Source organism: Anopheles gambiae, chromosome 3 (genome assembly GCF_943734735.2).
Source record: "Anopheles gambiae chromosome 3, idAnoGambNW_F1_1, whole genome shotgun sequence".
Taxonomy (NCBI): Eukaryota; Metazoa; Arthropoda; class Insecta; order Diptera; family Culicidae; genus Anopheles; species Anopheles gambiae.
The window spans coordinates 74,006,376-74,025,099 of NC_064602.1; the positions used below are offsets into that span (position 1 = coordinate 74,006,376).

At 49.0% G+C, this 18,724-nt stretch overlaps 3 protein-coding genes across 5 annotated transcripts in view; 2 read left to right on the forward strand and 1 right to left on the reverse strand.

Moving 5' to 3' along the window:
- Positions 1-429: 429 nt before the first annotated feature.
- On the forward strand, positions 430-2,819 carry LOC1270841 (uncharacterized). Its single transcript, XM_309563.5, has 2 exons — positions 430-1,701; positions 1,774-2,819. The coding sequence occupies exons 1-2, from the start codon at positions 940-942 to the stop codon at positions 1,990-1,992; spliced, it is 981 nt and encodes a 326-aa protein (XP_309563.5). The 5' UTR covers positions 430-939; the 3' UTR covers positions 1,993-2,819.
- Positions 2,820-2,875: 56 nt separating this feature from the next.
- Positions 2,876-6,134, reverse strand: LOC133393207 (F-box and leucine-rich repeat protein 13-like). The gene is made up of 2 exons (XM_061656914.1): positions 5,738-6,134; positions 2,876-5,372 (listed from the first exon to the last, which is right to left on the reverse strand). Exons 1-2 carry the CDS (start codon positions 5,882-5,884, stop codon positions 3,234-3,236), a joined length of 2,286 nt encoding a protein of 761 aa, XP_061512898.1. The 5' UTR covers positions 5,885-6,134; the 3' UTR covers positions 2,876-3,233.
- Positions 6,135-7,883: 1,749 nt separating this feature from the next.
- Positions 7,884-18,724, forward strand: part of LOC1270838 (zinc finger protein 423 homolog) — a 79,143-nt gene continuing 68,302 nt past the window's right edge. Inside the window, exons 1-2 of one of the 3 annotated variants that reach the window (XM_061656898.1) lie at positions 7,884-8,643; positions 17,752-18,159. In XM_061656898.1, the coding sequence (XP_061512882.1) occupies positions 8,604-8,643; positions 17,752-18,159 (448 nt within the window). In that variant the 5' untranslated portion in view covers positions 7,884-8,603. Of the gene's footprint in view, positions 8,644-16,590; positions 17,109-17,751; positions 18,160-18,724 lie in introns of those variants that run through there. The other 2 variants (XM_061656899.1, XM_061656900.1) reach the window with 2 other exon arrangements.

Sequence of the window (18,724 nt, forward strand, 5' to 3'; positions counted from 1 at the left end):
TGGGTAAATAAAATTACAATGCAAAATTAAATCCCTGGTGTTGTGTTTTGTTTTGCTTGAAATTATATGGATTGAATAAAAAAGAAACGGAAAAAATAATTTAAAACATCAGGTAGTCCTCCACTGCATGATGTTCATTGCGAAAGCATTGCCTAAGTGCTCGAAACTGCTCGTCTTGTTGTTTTGCAATAGCATCAGTTGTCGAGCAGCAACAGTTATAGGGAATTTAGATTCTCATTTACACATTTACAGCTTAAGGTCGACACAAGGACTAATAAAATTAGTTAAAAATTAAGAAATTATAATTCTTCAAGAAATAATATAAAATTCCAACCCATTGAGCCGCTAATTTCCATCGCACGCAACGTATGTTGCTTGGGAATTTTGACAACGCACAGAGTAGAAAAAACATCGCAACAATATCATCGCACGGCCCCATCTGTCAAATCGGCACAGAGGAAAAACAAAACATCCCAATTCCACTCGCTCTAGCTGCGTGATTTCGTGTTTTCACCCTGGTTTTTTGTTGGCCATAATGGCCCGTAGCCGTAGATTTTATCGAACAAACAACGCGTCCGATTTGGTGGTGGCGTGGTGCAGCTAAACAGCGTCAACTTTCCCCTCCCCGTACGGGTGCGAGCAGAAGAGATTCCGAAAACCCACTCCAGGACAAGCCCATACGCACGCACATCTGTCGTGTCGCACAAAAGAGGGCAAGAGGGAAAACTGCGATAGATGGCCTTTATTTGTTGGTTGCCGCTCCGGTAACCGATTATTGCGCCGTTACTTTGCCAAGCCGCCGCATCCATTCTTCCAACGCACAAACGTGACTGTACTGGTAAGCCTTGGAGTAGCTGGGGAGGAGGAGTAGGTACACAGGAGCAAAGCAAAACAAAACCACAAAACGCACACATCCAACACCTTCCGGCGGACGATGCGATGGATCGGGTGAAGCTGTGCGATCAGATACTGCTGCAGAAGCTGCACCTGCTGAGCAATGAGGTGCTGCGCACGAACCGGGGGATCACCGAGCGGGACATGGAGGAAGCGTTCAAGCAATCGATCGGGTACCGGGCGCCCCGGTTCTTCCCCCAGAACGACGGCATCCTGGCGATCGTGTACAGTGCCATATTTGTGGTGGTGCTCTTCATCATCACCCCGTTTCTGGCCGGGTTTCTCGAGCTGGCGCTCGGGATGCGCTGCATCGTGCCAAACAACTACCTGATCTGGGAGGCGACCCGGCCCGTCTCGAACTGCGACTTCTGCCGGGGGGTGGACCGGCCGATCATACTGCAAAACCTGACGCGCGAAGAGTTCCACCCGTACGCGTACTCGTCCCGGCCGATCATCATCAAGCGGGCGGTGTCGCACTGGCCGGCGGTACGGGCGCTGAACTACACCTTCCTGAAGGATCTGTACCTGAAGCATCCGGCCGCGCTGGACAGCCTGCACGAGGACTGCCAGTTTCTGCACTTCAAGTCGAACTTCCAGACGCTGCGCGACGTCTTCCGGATGTCGGACGAGCGGGCCGAGTTTCGGGCCGGCCAGCAGCCGTGGTACGTCGGGTGGAGCAACTGCAATCCGGCCGTGCTGGCCGAGCTGCGCAAGCTCTACCCGAAGCCTCACTTTCTGCCGGACGATGCCGAAATGCCCAACACGGACTTTGTCTTTCTCGGCTACGAGCAGGGCGCTGTAATGCATGTAAGTGATCGGTGGTGGGGCGGTATTTTCTCTTACCCTTCTGTATTAACTATGTGGTTTCGCCTGTTTTAGATCGATTACATCCCCCGGCTAATGTGGCAGGCGCAGCTGCGGGGCAACAAGAGCTGGATTCTGGCCCCGACGCCCGAATGTGATGCGGAGTGTCGCAGCTTCAGCTTCTACGTCGAGCCGGGCGACGCACTGCTCGTGGACACGCGGCTCTGGTACCACGGCACGTTCATCCACTCCAAGGGAGAGTTTTCCCTCACCATACAGTCGGAGTATGGATAAAGGGAGAGAGAGAGAGAGAGTGTGTGTGTGTGTCTGTGGTCGTAAAAAAGACGGACTCGCTCAAAGGAGTCCCAAAACATAACAGCAAACGCCAATTAGTATGATAAAGATTTCCGCAATTTACACACACTCCACCCTTCCCCACCCACACCTTCTTCCGTTCCACGTTGCGGTCGTTGAACGATCGCGCCAAGGGGGGAAGAATAGCGGGGGAGGTGTTCCAGTGTTTCCCGTGTTGTGCGCCAGTGCTTTAGTTTTATTTCAAAGATTTCAGTTCGCGCGCGCGTTTGTGTGTGTTTTAAAATGTATTTTCGTTGCACCAAATTGCGTTCACTTTTGTTTTGAAGTGCCATTTTAACATATATTTATTGTGTACAGTCTAGTTTCATTTACACCGTGTGTCGTGCGCGCAGCATTTGTTTCGTGTATGGTGTTCGTTTAGTTTGCTTTATTTTTACTAATGAAAGTGTTTAGCGTGTGATTTTCATTGATATTTCACTGTATTTTACTCCTGTGTTTAAAAGCATTTAAAGGTCCTTTTTGTACGTTTTTTGACTGCTGAAATCTCCCAGTAGCGCTGTAATTGTGTGTATATAAGTAACGGACAACATCATGCTTCTGATAGTCATTGACGAGGATTGTGTTTTAGAGACTGTTTGAAACGCGCAAGAAGAAAGCGAGGAAAAGTTGAAAGCGAGGAAAAGCGCATTATTTACAAGCAAAGAAGAAAAAAACCCCTGTTCCGAGAGCAATAAATCTGTACGTAGAGTAAAGGATGCAGTAGTTAGTATTACGGCAAAACCATACTGTGTCAAAGCAAATGTAAAGGTGCGTTTTGTGTGTGTGTGTGCGCGAGATTATTTAGCAAAGCTTAACGATAATATCACAAGTTGCAGAGTAATACTTTTTATTATGCAAAGTAAGGCGTGCTAAAATAAGTTAATGGGTAAACGAACCGGATACACTTTGAAATTTATTCCTCCTTCGAGAGTGCGCAAAAAAAAGAAGACCGAAAAGAGCACATGGCACCGTAAAGAATTAATTTCGGTTACATTCGTTGCGCGCTGCTACACAAAAACGCTAAAAAATACTCAACAATTTCATTTCCAAACAACCGCTGCAACCAGTATGTACAGTAGGGGTAAAAACAACAGCACCACTAGCCAGCTAGTACCGATGCCATCAGCAGCAAACAGGCCGCATCGAACAGCAGCAGTAGGCTTAGCCACAGCCAGCGCCTGTTAAATGCGCATCGAAGCGCGCGACGGAGCGGCGGGCGGTGGTGGTGCGGGCGGTAACGATGGTGACGAGGCGGACGAGCCCGCACCGAACACACCGTTCGCACCGTTCTCGTCCTGCTTGCCGGGCAGTATCGTCGCAAGCAGGGGTAGATTCACCAGCCGCATTGCCGGATCCGCACACATGTGCTTGCAGCCGCGCACATCGAGCTCGCGCAAGCGCCGCGCATGGCAGGCGATGTAGTCGAGGCTGAAATCGGTCAGCTGATAGCAGCGGCGCAGGCTGAGCGTACGCAAGCGGTGCAGATGGAACGCAATCTGCTCGACCGCCCGGTCGTTGATGCTGTGGCACTCGCTGAGATCGAGCCGCTCGACCGCGGGACAGCCCCGGACCAGCGCCCGTATACCGTCGACCGAGATCTGCTGACACTGGGCGAGGTACAGGTCGCGTAGCTCCAGCAGCTTAAAGTTGCACAGCAACGTCACGTCCGTCAGCCGATTGCACCCGGTCAGGTTGAGGACGCGCAGCTGCTGGAGCCGCCCGATCGAGTACCCGCTGAAGGTGGTGCCGTCGTCCCGTGCCGACTGCAGATTGTCCTTGCGCTGCATCGCCTCGAGCAGCTGCTTCTTCCGCTCGGCATCCTCGACGATCTCACGCTCCGCCCGGCTGCGCAGCGAGATGCGCATGTGGGCGGTGGCCGCCTGGAGCGCCGGTTCCGGTTCGGGGGAGGCCGGACGGGCCTGATCGTCTGCCGGCGCCGCGTTCCCTTCCACGCTGCCATTACCAAGGGATGCACCTGACTGGGCCGTCGTTTGCTGCTGCTGCTGCTGCTGCTGCTCGTGGCGTTGTATGATTGGCAGCATGCCCAATCCCGTCAGCCCTTCGTCGGACAGTTTGCGGCAGCTCTCCAGATCCAGCTCCGTCAGCCGGACCAGATTGCGGAAGATAAACTGCACGCACAGGTCCGAGACGGCGTGGAAGCAGTACCCCAGGTCGAGAATGCGTAACGCCGACAGCTGCTCGCTGATGGCAATTATCGACCGTTCGCAGAGGTTAAGCGCCCGCACGCGCAACTCTCGCAGCGTTTCGTTCGGCCGCGACGCAATACCCTCCAGCAGGCCCGCTCCGTTCACATCCTCGCAGTAGGATATGTCCAGCACTTCCAGCGCCGGCAGCTGCACCAGCTCGCGCACACCCTGATTGCTTAGCGCGCGACATTCGCGCATCTTCAGCACGCGCAGTCCGCGCAGCTCGCGGCAAATCTGCAGCAGGCAGGAATCGGTCAGCCGGAACGTTTTCGACAGATTCAGATGCTGCAGATGAGCTGCCTGGGCGGTAATGAGTGTCCCCAGCCCGCGGCTCGACAGCTGCTCGCACCGGTTCAGCTCCAGCCGCTCGAGACACAGCGCCGGACTCATGCCGGCCAGCACCTCGAGCGCATTATCGTCCACGAGCGTTTCGCCAAAGTCGAGCGCCCGCAGCGAACCCTTCCGCTGCTCGATCAGCTGCGACACGTAGTGGAAGGTGAGCACGCTCTCGGACGGTTGCTTGCCATCGCCCGGGTAAAACTTCCGGTACAGGCCCTTGTGGAAGGAGATGTGGCAGCCGGCGAGGGCCAGCGCCCGGAGCGACGGCATGATCTCCACCATCCGGTGCAGGATCGCATCGGACAGGTACTGGTTGTGGGTGAGCGACAGGTCGGTGACGTTCGAGAGCGTTTGCCGGAGCTCCTCCCGCTCCGCCGCATCTTCGAACAGCCGCACGCACATGAACAGATCGCGGCAGGATTCGATCGTGAGGGCGCGCAGTGCGGGCAGCCGGCGCAGTATGGCGGTAAGATCGCGCTCCTGTATTTCACACGCACGAAGCACGATCCGCCGGATGTGTGGCCCGAAGTGGGTGAAGAAGTTGCCGATGCGCTCGAAATCGACCTCGGACAGGTGGACGTTCGGGAAGTGGCGGAAGCTTTGCAGCAGATCCCGTACCGGGGGGCCATTCGCGTCGAACGGTTGGCGGTGCAGCACGAGCCAGAAGTTCTCGAGGAAGGCGGTATGGTGCGACGCCTCGCACCACCGGCGGCACGTTTGGCTGGCCTCGCGCCGATCCGACGGCGTAAGGTAGGTGAAGATTTTGACCAGAATCTAAAATTGAAAGCAACAAATTAGCATCATTATGCATCTTTGCACGCATCGTGATCGAGGCTGTGATTAGTTAGTCAGCGGAAAATCGGTGGAGGAAGATAACTCTCCCACGTCACGGTTTATTATCTTCATCCGGCGGTTACTCTCGACGATACTTCACATTCGTGTTCACGCAGCTTGCTTTATCGCTTTCATAACATTGCGTTATCATCGCCTCACTTCCTTATATCTATCGAGAGGAGTGAGCGTTTTTTTTCTTTTCTTTTTCCGCGAGTTCCACCTTCGTGGCGGTGGTCTCGTGACCACAATCTACACAAGCACAAAACGCACTGAGAGCCAGCCCTCTCTCTGTCTTCCCTCCTTACCTCCATGGGCAAATCGGCGTACGGTGGTCCGAACTCGTCGAAGCTGCTGCTGAAGGACGAAAAGTTGGTCCTTCGTCCTGCGGAGTCTTCCTCCAGCCGCAGGGAGCTGCTAGTGCTACGGCTCCCCAAACCTTCCCTCAGTGCCATCTTGTAGTACACCGTTCGAACTGACAAAACGAAGCTCCTCTCCGGATTGAATGGATTGTCCGCGATACACTAAACTTCGGCCACCGTGACCGATAACAAAAGCGCACGGCTGCTGCTGCTGCTGATGGACTCTGTTGGCACTCTGTCTCTGTTTTGGACGATGGATTTCGATGGTCAATATTGACGGCCGCCCTCGTTGGTGGTGTGCGTGTTGTGCTGTGAATCGGTTTGTTTTCACTCATTTGACGTTTTTCGAAACGAAGGGAAGGGTGAAGAGAGAAGGGCACCAACACGCAGATGCGAGAGAGTTTGCGTGAGAGAGGGTTGTTGTTTTGAACATCGCGGGGAAAGAATCAGCTGAGCAGGCCGTGTGATATCGCTAGTGGGTTGGAGTTATAGTGGAAATAGTGTAGTAAGAAGCAGACTAGTGATGGGCAAAACACTGGAGGGTTGTGGAGAGAGAGAGAGAGAGAACCGAAATTCTTTGATGGTAGGTGAAAAAGGTTTTTTGAAGTTTTTTTTTATGTTAAACTGACTAGTTAATTTAGACCTTTTACAAGACAAAGCAATACCATTTCTCGGTATCCCCCGAGGTAGATCAGGAAACTAATTCTGAACTATTACCAGCAGTGGATCCCTAACCCATCCCCGGTCTTCAAATTGATCCTCACCTCATAAAGATTCTGGAATGTATCCTAGCCCTGTATCGGTCCTGGAACTGATACTGAATACATATTGGTTCTGAAATAGATCCTGACCCCATACATATCCTGGAATTGATTCCCAATCCATATCGATCCTGAAAGGAACATTTAACTCATACTGGCTGGTATTATTGAATCCGTTCGTAGCAGCGGCGTACGTCCCGACACTCATTTTCCTAACGTACTAGATGGTTGCTACAGTTATTCACCGTGGCGTTGTAGGAGCGGGCTCAAGAAATGCGTTGTCATCCCTAGAACTTCATGTGAGCGCCGTACGTTCCCGCTACGAACGGATTCAATAATACCAGCCACTGGTTCTGGAATTCTGACCCTAGTCGGGCATGGAACAGATTCTGAACACTCTAAACCCTTTCAGGATCTGAACCTCATCCTGAATCCATGCAGGTCATGGCATATATCAAGACCCTATAAAGATCATGGATCTGATTCCCAACCCATACCTGTCCTGGAACTGATCATGAACCTATATTTAATCCTAAACTCGTACAGATTATGGATCTTATGAAGAACTTTTATTGGTCTTGAATCTAGTCCTAATCCAATACCGGTCCGGGAACTGATGCTGAACCCATCTCGGCATTCGGACTGATCCTGGACTCACACATATCCTGGAATATGTCCTTACCCTATACCTATCCTGGAATTGAATCGCCACTCATGCCGCTCGTGGAACTGATATTGAACTCAGCAGTCTGGAATAGATCCTGAACCGGTACCAGGCGTAGAATAGCTTCTAAACACAGTTTTAGTCTTAAAATTGATGCTGAACTCATGTACCTTCTGAGCCTACATTTAATCCTCAACTCATACAGATTTTGGATCTTTTAAAGAACTCCTAATGGTTTTGGAACTGGCCCCAAACCCATACAGATCCTAGAACTGATCGAAATCTTATAATGGTCGAGGAATCGATTGTGAACCCTAATCGAATTCGGTCCTGGAGCGAATCGTAAATGCATACTGTCTCTGGAACTGTTCATCAACCTTTACCGTATGTGATAGAACGAAAAGATTGTCAAGGCACTAAGGTGTTACCCGAATTGAATTGATACTAATTTGCGTTCAAGTACTATCCCTAGCAATTTAATGCCGTGAGAACCCTTTTCAATAAAGTTTCTGAGGATTTCAACGTTGGAGCTCCTGCTATGCATGCTAACCTATAATTTGCCTATTTCGGTGGCAGAAGTTCACATGAACTCGACAGGACGGCGTAAGGGTAGGGTGCTCTTGAGAACCGTCAACACACTAGCCACTTGCCCTTTCCAATTTCTTTTCCCAGCATGGGGACCGATCCCCCACCGCGCGAGAGAGCCTTACCAGAAAGATCACCGCTGATCACCCTTCAATCAAACGGTCCCAGGCTTTGATCAGCAGCAAATAATGCCAATCCCATCGAAGGTGCCGCAGGGTGCCATAACGACAACATTCCCCTACATTTTCCCACTTTTCTCAGCGCTGGAAAATGCTTCTTCCCCTTCATTTCGCGACCGCGGCGGTGCGAGAGAGAGAGAGAATACTGAGATGAACTAACACTCTCCTGCACATTCGCTCCCTCTCTCACGCACACTCTCTCGGTGCGGGCTCCGGTGTGCCGGTTTTCGTGCAAGCGGAAGCATACATTCCGGCGCTGACCTCTGCGGTGGCGACAGTTGCGCTAACACACACGCTACTTCCGTCCCGGGGTGGCACAACGGCACAACGGATTGGTTTTTCCGTGCGTTTTAAAATTGTGAAAGGTTTTAGTGTAAAGTGTGTGTATGATTTAGTAGTGAATTACACGTGAATTAGCACCAAAAGCACTAAAATAGTATAAAATATGTGACAGTCGTAGTCGAATTTCACTCGCTCAGTGGATATCGCGTCTGTTTGTGTTGAAACATTCCGGAAATAGCAAACACAACAACGCGGGCAATATTTCAGATGAAAAAACCAACCTACCAAAACAAACAACTCTCGCTGTACGTTCATCGCATTCAGCGCACGCTGGTGGAAAAATGTCCCGCCGGAAGCAGGCCAAACCGAGAGCACTGAAGCGTAAGTTGTGTCCATTTGCGTTATTCTGTGCGTCCTGTCTGTGTGTGTGTGTTGTTTTTCAGCGATACCTTTCTCTCACTGCACGCCGAGAAACATCAAAATTGAATTGTGACGTTTGCGTTAATTGTACCTCAAACTAACAAACAGGGACGCAAGCAAACCCCAAAAAAACAAAAGAAAAAAGAAAGAAATTGGAAACACCATAACACAGTAGGCGCAACGTGTTTTTCGACCTTTCGATAACAACACCGTCCTCTCGCAAGGATATACACGACGGCGGACGTCGAACTGCACAGCGAAACAGCACCGATGAATTCCACCGGGAGCGGACTGTTGAACGAATTGGACTGGTGGGGAGGTGGGTGGGAGGTTTCGACAGGGAGAGCGGGTGAGCGAGGGAGTCAAATTTTGGCGCGCATTTTCCCTGGGGAACAGACCGTACCGTTTCGGCGCACACGTCGGAGCACTCAACCGAAGGGGAAGGGTGCAATCGGTGCGGGAAGGTGAGCGGGCAGAAGCATTCGATTTTGGCTCTTCACGCCACGGGTATTTCGCGGTGAATTCACGAGAGACCGAAAATGTGGAAATGTTTGTTAGTGTGTCCTATGTACCGTGGGGCTCCGTTTTCCTTCCTCCCTACGTCCCTTCGCTGTTGCACTGTCAAGGGTTGCTGGGATGAGGGCTCGTTTCTCTCGTCGTTCTTTCTCTCTCTCTCTCTCTCTCTTTCTCTCTCTGTATCACTCTCTCGTTTTGTTGTACCGGTCCCATGCATGCGTATGTATGGGTCGGTGTGGCGATGCGACTATCAACTATCCTTCGCGCCATCCTCTTCGGTAGTAGTGGGGGTAGTGGGGGCGTGTGGGTGGAATCACGCAAGCGGAAGGATTCATTCGATTCCAAAATTCCATTTCGCATCCCTCCCCTTTGCTGTACGGCACCCGGCTTCATCGAAGAATCCTTGCAGACAGCTGGGGAGAAGGTGGGAACTGTTTGTGGGAGCACACACAATCGACTAGTGTGTGTGTGTGCGTATGTGTGGTAGTAACTGTAGCTAAAGTGTGACGGTCAGAACCGAACCGTTCATCCGCATGCGTTTGGAATGGAGAGGGGAAAGCAGGAGGATGTGGATGGGGAGGGGAAGTAGTTGCCCTTTGGGGAGAGGTACCGTATTCCCGCGAGATGTTCATATTACAGTAACGTCGATATGAAAATGAATGTGTTATTATATACAGACGGACACACACACAAATACATACTCAGAGAGCGCTGTACAATGGGGTAGCTTCTGGGCGGAAGATACTGTTGCCAAGGGAGATGCCACACTGTCGGTTCGGTTTATAGTGCAGCCGGTAAGTGGATCGCTTAGTAACGCACTCGTCGTGGGGTCGAATCTTGAACTGGCGCTTGGGGAAAAGAGATGAAAAGAAAGAGGGGGATAGATTTGTATATGTGTTGTGTTTGTTGTCCCTCTTTTCTGATTGTGTTGCGTGAGTGTGTCATTATGGTGTGTGTGTGTTCGCACACTAGTATATTGTTATCTTCACTTATTTTCTGTTTTGATTCGGTACGACTCCGCAGAATCGGCCCGTTTTATTTCCCCTTGTTTTGGTTTGGATGAAATGCAGCGAATAAACACATACACATACATATACATATAGCTTCTCGTATATTAATCCCAGCGAGACCGAGATTATCCTTGCACCATGTGCATCTCCACAGGTCCACTTATCGCAAAACGGGGATATAATAAAGATGGAATGATGTGCCGAAAGAGAACGCTACAAACATAGCAACCGGGTCGTTGAAAAGTAGAAGCAAGCGAGATGGAGAGAGCACATAGAGAGAAAGAGAGAGCAGTATAACATTTAGCATACCAAAAGGGATCCGTTTGGAATGTGTGGTTGAAATGGGACACATTATCAGCAAAATGTGCCTCCCACCACCGCAGCAGCATCGGCAAAGCGCAAGGACATCAGCACTCACTGCGCTTGGGGGTGATGGGCTGGATTGTTGTTGCTTCGTCCCTGTTCCCCTATGGTGTTCGTTGGCGTCCGCGAAAGGAGTGAATCGAAGCGCGGGCCACGTGTGCAATGCTCACGAGGGTGAGGGAAAGCGTGGGGCCACACAAAACTCCCCCGGGGGAACGTGAAAGATGAAATTGGTGAAATACACCCAAAGAACCTATCCAAAGCCATGCCATTCCAGTCGGTGGAGCGGGCCAAAAAAGCGGGGAAGAGTTGGGCCCGCTGGCGGATCTGCTTTGGGAATACACATTTTCAGCAAAACCCGGAGAAAACCGGCCGGTGACCAACCCGATGCGCCAACTTCAATGCCGCCAATGCCGCCGCCGTTGTTGTTGCTGCTGCTGTCGAGTAAGAGGAGTTGCTCCGTTGGGGATTCCTCCGGCTCCTACGATGGTGCTGGTGGTGGTGTTGCCGGCCCAAGCTGACGATACCTCGATCGCGGTCCAAATGCTCGAGGAAAATGAGAGAGAGAGAGAGAGCGAGAGCGTTGGTGGCGAGGGACAAAAGCGAAGAATGGTTCTGGGCTTTTGGGGCCAGGACGACCCCCGTGGGAATCGCAAAGGGGAGCACTCACGATATATACACAGACACACAATACACCAGACCAGTGGTTGGTACAACTTTGAAACGAACAGGATATAGAGTAGATAGATATGAATATATTACACAGCGAGAGAGAAAGGAAAAGAGAATAGCGCTAGCAAAGAAGCTCTACGGAATGGGTAGTTGGCGTTAGTGAGAACGGGGAGGCATTCTTTTTTCGTGGCGGTGGTGAAACACGGATGGGTTGGGAGGAGACCTTTGGGAAAAATGGTGCGCGCGAAGCTGGAAAAACTTGATTGTGATAGTGTGACACGGACGAACAGAGAGAGAGAGAGTGAAAGAGAGATAGACACCTTCGGTCCCTCCGTCCACCAACCACCAACCAGGTTGGTTGGTTCATGTGTCCCTGGGGAAGCGTCCCCGAGCGCGAGAACCTTCCAGAGACAGAGGCAAGAGACGGACGGGGCGGCAGGATATCTGCCATGTGCGTCAACGGCTGCAGCAGGAACACGTCGGTGACGACAATTTCGATTTGACTGGTCCAACTGTAAAAATGGATTGAAAGCAATGGGGAAGGTTTTTGTTGATGCAGTGTCCTGCAGTCCCGGGGATAACTAATATCCACTGCACTCCCACGAGTGACGACCAAGCGCGGGATGACCAAAGGGATTTTGGACCACGTTGGACCACCAGGTGCGCCTTGCTAATGCTCGCCAGATCAGTAATGGCTGCCATCCAACGTTTTATTGTTAGCGCGGGAAATCTGGCTGCTGCAGTCTGTTACACTCTAGCGAGGTTTGGTTTTTGCAATTCTGGTTGATTTCGGATCATGTTTTGGAGTTTATGTATTAGTGAATAGGGCGAATACTAGAGTGGAAATGATTCCGGGATTGAAGAGCTGCTAAAGCTAAAGCTAAATATTTGTGACCATTGTGGCTTGATTAGTCGAAGAAGACAAAATGCATCAGTATCTTGACAATACGTATCATTCAATACGCCCTCTATTTGATTAATGCTCTATTAAGAAAAAAGCGCAGAGACTTTCTAAGGGAGTATGACAAACAATCTAATTCGAATCAACTGTTGCACCGGCTCAAGATCCATTAATTACAAACAAGGCAGTCTGTCCAGTATACTATGATCCATCTCCGTCTATCAGACGGGTTAGGACATAACGACATACAAAGTCGGCAACCATTTCGTCCCAAAAGCCATACTCCATAGGACTCTTCATCCATCACGGCGTCCAAAATTAAAGCCATACCAAGGTCCATAAGTTACTACAGGTCGATCCGTCGAGTGCACTTTGACTAATCTTCATTTGACAGCTGGGGAGTCCAAAGCAAGGTGGATTTAAAAATATCAGGTGGTGGACTCTAGTGTATTTTGACAATTCGTCACTTGACGTAAGGTCCCCAGGATTCAAACTTTGTTTACATTTATTAAATTTGTTCATATACTTTATTTACCCCATTTTTCGATTAAATATTCTTTAAAAATATATGTTGGACTTTGCGAGTTCTTATTTAACATTGAAACATGGATTAAAGTGTGTTATTTTGTGATATTCCGTGAATTTATTCTATAATTCATTGTGTTTTCGACATTTTTGATGCTAAAAATTAAGAAATCATTATTTTTTTCAATTTTCACAATAATTCCTCATTATCTACGAGCCGCATGGACAATTTACGTGAGATTAGAGCTCTTACTCACATGATTTTAAATTTCGTGCATAACCAAACCATCAAATATTTTGTTAATATATCTCATTTCTTCGATAAAATCAATAGACACACAAAAATGCACATAATAACAAAGAAATCTGTTCTATTTGCTAAGTTTTGTGTCCGGAAACCAATGGTTAACGGTTCTAAAATGACGTAAAGTCCCTCAACTATGGCGACCCCCCAAAGGCCGTAATCCACCACCTGATATTTTTAATCCACCTTGGTCCAAAGATACTTACCAACTCATACAAAGTCCTTAGGAATCATAACTGGGTGTCTTAACCATAACTATCTGCCATTCTCCATATAAATCTCCATCCATCATGGCTACCAAAGCTATGCTCAGAGCTAAGAACCCACCTGTAGTCTATTTAGTCACCATGAGTCATGAGTAATCCAACTAGTATTCTATCTATTCACCTTGAGGCAAGAGATTTGATTAGGTCAAGGTGAGTACATCTTTGTCGGAACAAACTTTATAGGCTAACTAGAATTATTTATAGTCAAGTCAAATTGATCCCGGACCAATTGGAATAACAACAAGGCAGTTCTCTCTTACAGCTACGGAGAACGATTGGAATGGGAATCGATCCCGTCTGACGCTGTAGGAGCCGGTGCGTCTATCAAAGAGACCAGTATCGTGGTTATCTACAGACAGAATAGATAGACTACAGATGGCATTGTGGCTACAGTTGGTCGTCATAGGTATTTTTATGTAAATTTGAAGATTGCAGAGGACTTTTTACGTACTTCAGTTAGAAATATTGCTTAAAAGCCTTTAGACAAACCATGTTTGTTGTATTTAATGGAAATTGGAATATTTTTACTCTCATCCTACGGTCTCTATTGGGCTTTTACCTGTATAAATGTAATGTTTAAACATCCACTGCTGGTAATAATTGCATATGACTGATTTTTATGCCAATGTTTATGGTCAATGCATGCCCAACCATCCCAAACCAAAAGAGTCTACTTACATCGACTAGGTTAGCATCTTCCTAATCCAAAAGCCTAATCGGTGTCAGGGCACGATTAAGACCCTTCTAATCGTTCTATAAATTACTACGCATTAGCTTCTCCTCGTTTCAACTCCTTCCAAACTTGTGTGCCATCTTTACAATAGGCCGGTTTAGTAATGACTAGCAAGTACCAGCTTTGCTAGCAAGACACTTACTATCCCGCCACACCTTTACAGTGTGCCAACATCGAAAAGATGGCTCTCGTCCCCGTTAAACGGACGGTAATTGAATTTGGAAGGCAATTTTATTGCTCGATTTGTTTTGGTTTACAGGCATGCAACAACCTTCTGCATTTGAAAGGTGGTTAAACGGTGGATTGGAAATGGCGATTAATCCCAATCCACGACAAGAAAGCCCGTCTTTGCGCTTTCCGGGGGGTTCCGTGAGGGCTGAGTGAGATTTATCTGCCAGCTTCTAAAGCGACTGTAGACAATTAGTAATTGCTTTAGTAGACGGGCAACCATCGTTTCATAACCGTTATGGTGCCGCCTCACGTACACGGCTAATCCTTAAACGTAAACGATGAGCTAGAATTGAGCTGCACCTGCGCCCGTTTCATTACGATAATGTATGGATAGCACTGGGCCGATCAATTCTAATACTGAATTCAATAGTGGTTGTGATTTAAATTGGAGTGGTTTTTAAAGGCACAAGTCCTTAATTTTGTAAGAATAATTAAGAGTGAAATGGAACTGAAGAATATCAGTGTCAATATGTGGGTAATTCAACGTAATACACAGCTCCACATCGCAACAGAACCAAAAAAAGGAATAAAATACATATAATATTAAAAAAAAAAAACATTCGCAATGGTACGAGTGTCCAACGAACCGGAGAAAATAAATAAAAGACAAATCAAACGGTCACAGGGGACACGTTTTAAAAATTGTAAAAATTAATGACCGCAGCTTTTCGGTGGTTCATTTTTTATTTTGTACGACGATGCTACTTGGGCATCCCGGGAAAGCTCTCAGCGAAACCGCATTTTCGTTATTTTTCCAATGCGTCCCCAACAGCAATCTGCACGCGCGCGCGCCCCCGTGTCGAGAGGTAATTGCCGTGTGTTTTCAACGCTAATGTTGCAGAGCGTGCGTGCGTACGGGGAGGCGGGTGTCCAACGCGGACCACGTGGGTGATAATTCACCCAGCGCGCGCACTCGTGGTGCCTGCCGGCCAAACGAAGCACACCGGGTGTGGTGTGGACCACATTACCCGCGTGAAATACCGCAACGATTTGGTGTCGCTGGTCCGACGATTTTTGCCGCAAAATCTGACCGCGCGACCGACGTGCGCCTGCACAAAAAAAGAGAGGGAAGAAACGCACAACGTTTCCCACACGCCAAATGGGTACACGCTGGCGCGCGGACCCTTTGGCCCTGGCGCAACCTCGTGCTGGTGGTGCGCGTACAAGAATTTATTTCAACGTCCTTGCGCCCGTATCGCCGACGTACGAGACGACGGTGAATGGGTGTTGAAATGTCGCATTGTTGGGTGCCGTTGGGATCACTTTCGGTGCTTTCGTACGTACGCACCAAGCGTGGTGGTTCCGGAAAATGGCTTCATGCTACTGCATAGAGTCGTTCTCTTCCCGCACAAAGCGACAAAAAAGGGGACCGCTTGCAGTACGCTCTTTATCAATTAAACCCTCCGCCAGGACGGTATGACCGTACGAGCAGGACTCCAGCGTCACACACGCGTGCCCAGCTGGTGGTAATTAGTGTGGTACGATCGACGCACGAAACCCGTGGAGTGCAACAAGCGCCAGAACAGACGCTGACAGGGTTTAGGCTTTGCCACACACTGGCCCTTGCTTCACCGGTGTGCCCAAATTCTATTACCGTGTACCAGCAAAGAGATGGTGTTCCGAGTCGTTCGAATGTCATCGAAGTCATTCGGTGGGATGCTGGCAATTCTTACGCCACCAGTCGCTTGCGCGCACTTACCCGCAAATGGGATAGGTAAGTTCTCAAGCCGATTACTTCCGGCCGGTCCGGGAGGTCGTTCTTGCGCTCCCGGGCGTCCGCAAAGGGTGACGTGTTTATGTTGTTTTTGTGTTCTGCACCCCAGCCACAAGATGTCGCCGGGAGCTATTAAAACCTTCGCCGGGAGGTTCGCTTGTGTTGTGCGAATGGAGGATTGGTGGTATGGGAATTCGAAACGAGGACCGAGGAAGATCGAATACGGCCACCAACGGCGTGTGACGCCCAGGAGGAGGAAGCTGCCACGTAGACAAGGTCGCGTAAAAGTGTGTGTGCTCAGTGCTCACGGTGGTGGTTGGTGCACGACGCTGCCTGACAACTTCATGGTTTGCCATCAACGTTAATGCGCTCGTTGATTGACAGGAATCGGTGAATGTCAAAACAGCGGCGCCAGGAAAAGCGGACTCCGCTGGAAAGTGGAAAAGAGTTACCCCTTTTTTCCTGCGAAAGGCAACGGAACTCGCGCGCGCGTATTTGCCGACCGGAGGGCACCGAACGGTGGGGATGTAGTGTGCCTAGGTGTCGCTGGCTTTTAGCTGATTATTACACTTGGAGAAACTTTAACGGTGTGGTACTTTGGTGTGAGAGGACACTTTTTTTTTGTTCCAGTTCAGAGTTTAGGGAAATTCCTTAAGAAGTTTACAACCCTTTTCCGTGGCTTGGCCGTGGTACAACAAACCACGGCGGGGTAGTCCCTGGTGACATCAGGCGCACATTAACGGAACGAAGGGACGCGAGCGCAAACCATGGGGAGCCTTACGTCCTGAGAATTTGCATCCAGTCTGTTGACTGCAAAACTGCAGTAACAGCAACAGCAGCAGCTGCCAAATGTCAATGTCAGATGGTCGATATTTGTTGGCGATGCAAAATGTAAACGCGTCCTCTGGGAGCGAACGGAAGCATTAAAAAGGCTTGGTAGGTGATACCATTAGGAAAATTGTTCCTAAAGCGAGTTCTCACAGCGAACTTGGAGGCATGGGATGGTTGCGATGTGTGTGCGATTGATTCGGTGGTTGCTATGGTAATGCTGCTAGTAAAAAACACAGTAACCTACGCCAAGGAATGCTTAGTGACGTGGCAAAGTATGAAATGAAGTCCTGTGAGAATTGTCCTCCATTATGGAGTGAGAAAAAGTAATTAAAGCACAAAAAACTCGTCCATTATCAGTAAGTAAGTACCTGTTGTTGTTCGTGAAGTTGTTCAAGAATAGTTCCTAATGTCTTTGTAGCGGCAAGTTATCATGCACTACTGTCCGCTGTCAAGTTCACCTCTATTCTCATTTCTGTTTTGTCTATGAAATGAACAGTTTTTTTTATTAACAAATTGTAGAACCATGTTCTTCCCCCTCCGAATCTCTAAAGCTGTCTGTGTTAAGCTGTCGTCCAGCTTTAAATGCACGCTAAACTATCGGTGTGCCGATGATAAGAGCCCGCAGTCTTAAGTCAGCCTGTCCAGTCTTGGCTGGAGGCAACATGGCGAAAAGTAGAGTGAAATAATTACACAGATTAAATCACACCTGTCAAGCGTTTGTTGCTGATGTGTTAATTACCAGTGCCTGTGAATGTCCAGCACAGGCCAGAGAGAGAGAGAGAGAATTAGAATCGCGAATAAAATTAGCTGCTAGCAGGTGTGCCAGGGGTGTCATCTACTGTACACGTTATGTTGACCGGGGTAATCCATGGCGCAGCGCTGTGTGTGGTGACACCTTAACTGTCAGCGCGATGTCTCGAATTTCGCTCGTAGCGGTCAACTTTCAATTCCAGTTGAGTTCCTTTCAATTTTAATTCCACGAAATATGCTCTTTTGCTTCTAGATGATGGCGATGAGGAGGTTGATGCGGCCGGTGTGGCTACTACGATCCGGCAACACAATGGTACAGTGAAAGGTACTTCAGCTGAGGAGGACATGAAAGGTGACAGCATGCTAGAGGACATTACCGATGATGATGAGCGTGCTGGTGAGGAGCAAGACTTGGAGGATACAAGTGACGATGAGCCTGAGATGGAGGTGAAGCCTAAGGATGCGAACGAGGGAAGTGTTACCCGGTGCAAGGATATGAAAAGTGTGTGTGAGTTGGAAGTGAAACCGTGTGAAGGAAGGTCGAGTGTTGGCGCTAATGTCGCTACTTCCAATGACATCCAAGAGGAGGATGAGTTGTGCGCGGATGTGGGAAAAAGTGACTATGTTGGGAATAGCAGCACAGTTCAGGAGAATCGTAAAGGTAAGATTTTTTATTTAATTTCATATTGAACTTGAGCTGAATTACTTCATCACTACAAGCTACCAACGGCAAGAAATCAAACGCTTAAACGTGGCTTTTTCAGTTCATTCAACTAAAGATTCATCCCAACAAACCACAAAAGAGAAAACCTCTCCACTGAGCGACTTTCAACTGCTAAATTATGGATGCATGTACTCGCCTCGTCCCCAAGCTTTCCCGAGATGAACTGATTAAAAAAGACAAATTGCCAAGTGAATATGCGCAGCCAGTAGGTTGGAGATTAACTGATACGGTTGTGCTAAGAAAAAAAAAAAACCAAAGATAATCCCAAGAAAAACTGGGAAGAAAGTTAATGATACCCGTGGCGTGCGGGGCGAAACCAAGCACTGAATGGTGCAGCGCATAGAGCTTCGATAGTGTTTTCGTTTTCGTCCGAGCAACGGCCACCCCGAGACCTGTCTGCTCGATCTGATCGGCGCACATCGAGCACAACAGAACATCGAAGGCGTCAAATGGGCGTTTGGTTGGCAACGGTTTTCTCTCTTTCTAGCACCACGTGGTTGTT